We start from the raw sequence: 6,044 nt of genomic DNA, 5'->3' as shown, positions 1-6,044 counted from the left end.
TAAAGGAAAATCATGAAAATTATCAGGGGTGCCCAAACTTTTGCATACAACTGTATCATCTGCTGCAGGGGAACATGGCACCAGGTACCACTGGAATGCGTTTGTGTCAAGACTCCAACAGCTGAAGGTCACCAAGGGGGTGCCCATATTTTAGGGAGCTTCTGGGTGCTTTTGAGAAGTGGGAACAGACTGGTGGATGCCTGGGTGGTTGTTATCGAGGACCAGGGCGGTTCCATGGAGGGATGGGTAAGGCGATGCGCAGCACCAGCGTGCTGTCCTCTCGACTTGGGCATCAATAGGGCGGTTTGTACACAAGGAGCAGGACTCACCAAATGTAGCAGCTCTACCGCGGCTCAGCTCCGTGCACTCCCAACAGGAGTTTCCTTTCAAACAGCTGGTTTCTGGTGTGTTGAGTTTCCTGACACTTCTGGGATGTTTGATGTTGCAGTAATTCAGACTCCCAGAGGAACAGAGAAGGAAACAAGCCGCCTGAAACAGCCACATCCTCCCGGATACAACAGATATAAAAAGCAGTTTGCTCAGTTTTAGCCGCGTCAGGTTTGATTTCTGTGCGTGTGGGGGCTGATGGGAAAATGTGAGTCAGGAGGTGAGGATATCGGGACTCAGACAGCAGTAGGTCTGTTGGGGGGGTGAGCGGGTCACAGCAGGTCAACCGTTGGGTGCTCAGAGGGATCCAAGCAGCTGCTCTCCCGGTTTGCAGAAAATTCCAGATCAACGTCACTCTCCTCTGAAAAAGTCCTCAAACAAGGTTCTGGTTCTGCTTTAGGTCCTCAAACACTCAGCATGTTCAGTGCTTAAAAGTTCTAAAATATGGTGTACATTTGCATACCAAAAAGGGATTTTAATATAAGTTCATGTTTGCAGAGTAACTTTAGCTTAAAAAAAAAAAAAAAAAAAAAAAAATCACACTTTCTGAATAAATTCAGACAAATCTGATTTCACATTGCAGTCACAGCTTGTAGAGATTAGATATGATGACAGTTAAGCAACATGAAACTGAGCTACTGTTTGGGCCCCATCTTGACAGTCTGCAGCACACAGTCTGAATAATGCAAGTGCATTTGAGGTGTTCAATTCCACTTTGTTAGTGTTTTTTTTCCTTTTGCATGAAAGGATGTTTGACTTCTTTCTGCTGGAACACAGCAGCCAGATCTGCCAATGAAGCAGTAAATAATGAACAAGCACCATCAAAGTCGTCATATTCAGCCACAAAATCAACAATCCAGATTCATTTCAGAGTTGATTTTATTTGGGTTAATCAAGAAGGAACAAGTTACATAAATACTTCACGTTTATCTCTGTACAAAAGTGAGCGTTCTTCAGACAAGTGCAGTGTGAGGAGAGTGTTATTAAAGACTCTGGGAGTTCACTGCGTGCAGCTCAAGCCGACGTGTCGAACAGCTTCTCGATCATCTCTTCCACTTCCTCCGGTCGGTACTTGTGATACTTCTCGGGGTTCTTGGTGAAAGAGATATTTGCACATCTGAATGAAATAAACAAAATGAAACGGTCAGCGTAGAGAAAACCACACATGGCCCACAGACGCATCTGATTGGCTGATGGGTGTTGCTTAAAATGTGTATGTGAGCCTCTCGAGTAGGTCAACGGTTTAACCGCTGTTCAGAGATCAGCTGACTGGTGGTTACAGTAATCAAAGTATTTGCTAACCTGACCACAAACACATTCTTAACAAATGTCACCATCATTTCTACTTCTTAAGCCTGGTTCACACGAAAGGATTTTAAAATTATCTTTAGGATTCCAAAACCTGAGAGACCACAGATGTGAAGATGAAAAAATCATAGATGTAACAGGTTTGGTCGTACAGTGTGTGGTGTTCAGCCACGCGGTAAGGACAACAACACCACAAATGAATAGATATCACATATGAACATTCCCAGCTCAGACAGGAAATCTCACAAAATCTCTTGCGATTAAACATGACTTCAGAGTAAACAAACTGAGATACTTTGTGGACTATTTAAAACAGAGGGAAAAAACAATACAAAAAGAAAAAGAAAAGGCGTTCTTTAAAGGAGTGGCGACCACCGGATTTTCTGGTAAGTCAGAACAGTTGCTTTGATTTTATTTTCCACGCCATATGTCCGTCACATTGCTTTCTGATTTGCTGCACGTCACATTCAGCAGGCTGCGTGCTCGTTTGTGATCGGAGGATACCACACACACTGCGATATCGGGCCAAAAAAAATCCAACATGTTGAATATCCCCGATTTGCGATTGGAGCGCTCCTGACGTCCTTCCGAGCAGATCAGACCGCTGTTAGCACACCACACATGGCAGGAATATCTGATAAGATTATCTTTAGCGTCATCACGATTGTCAGGGCGTCCTTAAGATTGTCGGAAGGGGAAGATTGGGTCCGATATCGGCTTAATTATCCTGCCATGCGAACCAGGCCTTATTTACAACCACCACAAACGGACGGCGTCACTCTGTCGAGAACCGTTTAAACTCATCGTGGTGCTTCTCTGCATTTTAACACCGCAATCACTGACCAGTGTTGCCACAGTTACTTTGAAAAAGTAATCCAATTACTGATTACTGCTTGAAAAACTTAAGTTACTTTCCTGATTACTAAATTTTAAAAGTAATTAAGTTTACTAGTTACTTCATTAGTTACTTTCAGCAGCTGCCAACAACACCCCCCCGCCACCTCAACATTAAAATGATAACCTGTTTTGCCAATACTTGCTTTATAGTCACCCTTTCTTGACTTCAGTGAACATAAATACTTGTTTCATAAAAAAGAAAATAAGGATATCTTTCTTGATCTCATATTTAACTGTTGACAGCACTGTAATGGAAAACTTACAATTTATAATATACATTGTTTATAAATGTAACTATTAAATTCTTTCTCAACATTTTAATTGTTAAAATAATAATAACTATTATTATTATTATTAGTAGTAGTAGCAGTAGTAGTAGTAGTATGAAAATTGTCTTCAAAAGTGGACCTTTAATCTAGGGGTGCGGTGGGGGGCGTGCTCTCCTTTCTGCCTGGATTCACCCCTGGATTGCTGTCTGAGCAGGAAGAATTGACAACGTGTATTTATGGAAAAGGGAAGACCCGACTGACAGGTAGGAATTTTTTTTTTTTTTTTTTTTAAATGTTTTTCAGCAGGGTTTTTTTTTTTTTTACATCATGTCATCCTCAGAGACTTTAGACGCATTTGGGTGGAAAAAACAACCATTAGAATTTGTTAATGCATGCAGATCAGCTGTTTTTAGTGAGGACACACACGGAGCGGCCGTCACCGCGCTTTGAGAGACAACAACTGTTTTCAACTCAAAGCTGTGCTGCAGAAAGCAGATGAAGAGCTCACAGCATCAAACTCTTCGTGGGTGAAGTGATCAGTTCAGTTGAACCGTGACCGCCGTCTCACACGGACTGCTGCGATCGACACAATACAAAAATAATAGTAACGCACAGTGACTTGGAGAAGTAACTTTAATCAGATTACTGGTTTGGATATATTAACACGTGAAAAAAGCGGTCAGATTAGCCTGTCACTGACTTGCACAACTTTAACAACATCATGACTACAACTAGCACAAAATATTCACAAATAAGTCAGAGCATCATATGAAAAGATATTCTTCTGTTGTCTTCAACTGTCAAATGAAACTGTTTTCATCCCTTTGGTCCTTTCAGTCTGTCCCATCAGCAAATAGGCAATTTATGTATTCTAGTCATGTGTTTTGGAGGCGTGGACTTGCAGGGAGGCCTGAAGAGTGAGTGAGTGAGTGAGTGTGAGATATATAGATATATATATACTCAACAAAAATATAAACGCAACACTTTTGGTTTTGCTCCCATTTTGTATGAGATGAACTCAAAGATCTAAAACCTTTTCCACATACACAATATCACCATTTCCCTCAAATATTGTTCACAAACCAGTCGAAATCTGTGATAGTGAGCACTTCTCCTTTGCTGAGATAATCCATCCCACCTCACAGGTGTGCCATATCAAGATGCTGATTAGACACCATGATTAGTGCACAGGTGTGCCTTAGACTGCCCACAATAAAAGGCCACTCTGAAAGGTGCAGTTTTGTTTTATTGGGGGGGATACCAGTCAGTATCTGGTGTGACCACCATTTGCCTCATGCAGTGCAACACATCTCCTTCGCATCATCCGTGAAGAGAACACCTCTCCAACGTGCCAAATGCCAGCGAATGTGAGCATTTGCCCACTCAAGTCGGTTACGACAACGAACTGGAGTCAGGTCGAGACCCCGATGAGGACGACGAGCATGCAGATGAGCTTCCCTGAGACGGTTTCTGACAATTTGTGCAGAAATTCTTTGGTTATGCAAACCGATTGTTTCAGCAGCTGTCCGAGTGGCTGGTCTCAGACGATCTTGGAGGTGAACATGCTGGATGTGGAGGTCCTGGGCTGGTGTGGTTACACGTGGTCTGCGGTTGTGAGGCTGGTTGGATGTACTGCCAAATTCTCTGAAACGCCTTTGGAGACGGCTTATGGTAGAGAAATGAACATTCAATACACGAGCAACAGCTCTGGTTGACATTCCTGTTGTCAGCATGCCAACTGCACGCTCCCTCAAATCTTGCGACATCTGTGGCATTGTGCTGTGTGATAAAACTGCACCTTTCAGAGTGGCCTTTTATTGTGGGCAGTCTAAGGCACACCTGTGCACTAATCATGGTGTCTAATCAGCATCTTGATATGGCACACCTGTGAGGTGGGATGGATTATCTCAGCAAAGGAGAAGTGCTCACTATCACAGATTTAGACTGGTTTGTGAACAATATTTGAGGGAAATGGTGATGATATTGTGTATGTGGAAAAAGTTTTAGATCTTTGAGTTCATCTCATACAAAATGGGAGCAAAACCAAAAGTGTTGCATTTATATTTTTGTTGAGTGTATATATATATATATATATATATATATATATATATATATATATATTCTGGCTCACTTGTGTCTCTTACAATTCCAAATGAAATAAAACTTGTTTCAAAAGTCCATTTTTTTGTATTTTGAACATACATATACAGTGGGGAAAATAAGTATTTGACCCCCTGTCAGTTTTGCAGGTTTTCCAACCTACAAACAATGTAGAGGTCTGTAATTTTTATTCTAGGTACACACACACACACAAAAAAAAAAATCCAGAAAATCACATTGTACGATTTTTAAATAATTAATTTGCATTTTATTGCATAAAATAAGTATCTGACCCCCTACCAACCAGCAAGAATTCTGGCTCTCACAGACCTGTTAATTTTTCTTTAAGAAGCCTTCTTATTCTGCACTCTTTACCTGTATTAATTGCACCTGTTTGAATGTGTTACCTGAATAAAAGACACCTGTTCACACACTCAATCAATCACACTCCAACCTGTCCACCATAGCCAAGACCAAAGAGCTGTCTAAGGACACCAGGGACAAAACTGTAGACCTGCACAAGGCTGGGATGGGACTACAGGACAACAGGCAAGCAGCTTGGTAGAAGACAACAACTGTTATGATTATTTATTAGAAAGTGGAAGAAACACATGATGACTGTCAATCTCCCTCGGTCTGGGATTCCATGCAAGATCTCATTTTGTGGGATAAGGACAGTGGTGGGCACAGATAACTTCGATAACAGATAATCAGATAACTGAAAGGTTATCTTTGATAAAGATAAACCGATAAACCACCCAAAAATCTATCGGAAGTTACAGATAACCGATAACCAATAAATTTCAGTATTGTCTCTGGTATATTTGCAACTACTAACAAGCTGAATTTGAGTTTTAACACCACGATCGCTTTTGGAAGCATCAAAAGCGACAAAAGACTCAAACAATGAGCCAGTACTTCTATGTTTGAACATGCTGCCCCCTGCTGGAAGCTACACGGCTACAGCACAGAAGCACTGTGAGAGCAGCCACAAAGCCAGCTCTCTACCCAATCACAATGCTCTGGTCAGGCGGAGGTCTTGAAAAATAAAGGCATACTGACTTATGGTTTTGTGTGAATACT

The 6,044-nt window shown here is 41.6% G+C and overlaps 1 protein-coding gene across 1 annotated transcript in view; it reads right to left on the bottom strand.

Annotated features, from left to right (window-relative positions):
* Positions 1 to 1,248: 1,248 nt before the first annotated feature.
* Positions 1,249 to 6,044, bottom strand: part of exoc7 (exocyst complex component 7) — an 88,336-nt gene continuing 83,540 nt past the window's right edge. Inside the window, 1 exon segment of the mRNA XM_034193326.1 lies at positions 1,249 to 1,504. Coding sequence (XP_034049217.1) covers positions 1,402 to 1,504 — 103 coding nt within the window. The 3' untranslated portion in view covers positions 1,249 to 1,401.

The sequence above is a fragment of the Thalassophryne amazonica genome, chromosome 18 (genome assembly GCF_902500255.1).
Source record: "Thalassophryne amazonica chromosome 18, fThaAma1.1, whole genome shotgun sequence".
NCBI classification, from domain to species: Eukaryota; Metazoa; Chordata; class Actinopteri; order Batrachoidiformes; family Batrachoididae; genus Thalassophryne; species Thalassophryne amazonica.
The sequence above is the reverse complement of the archived record's forward strand: the minus strand, read 5'-3'. Positions and strand labels throughout refer to the sequence as shown.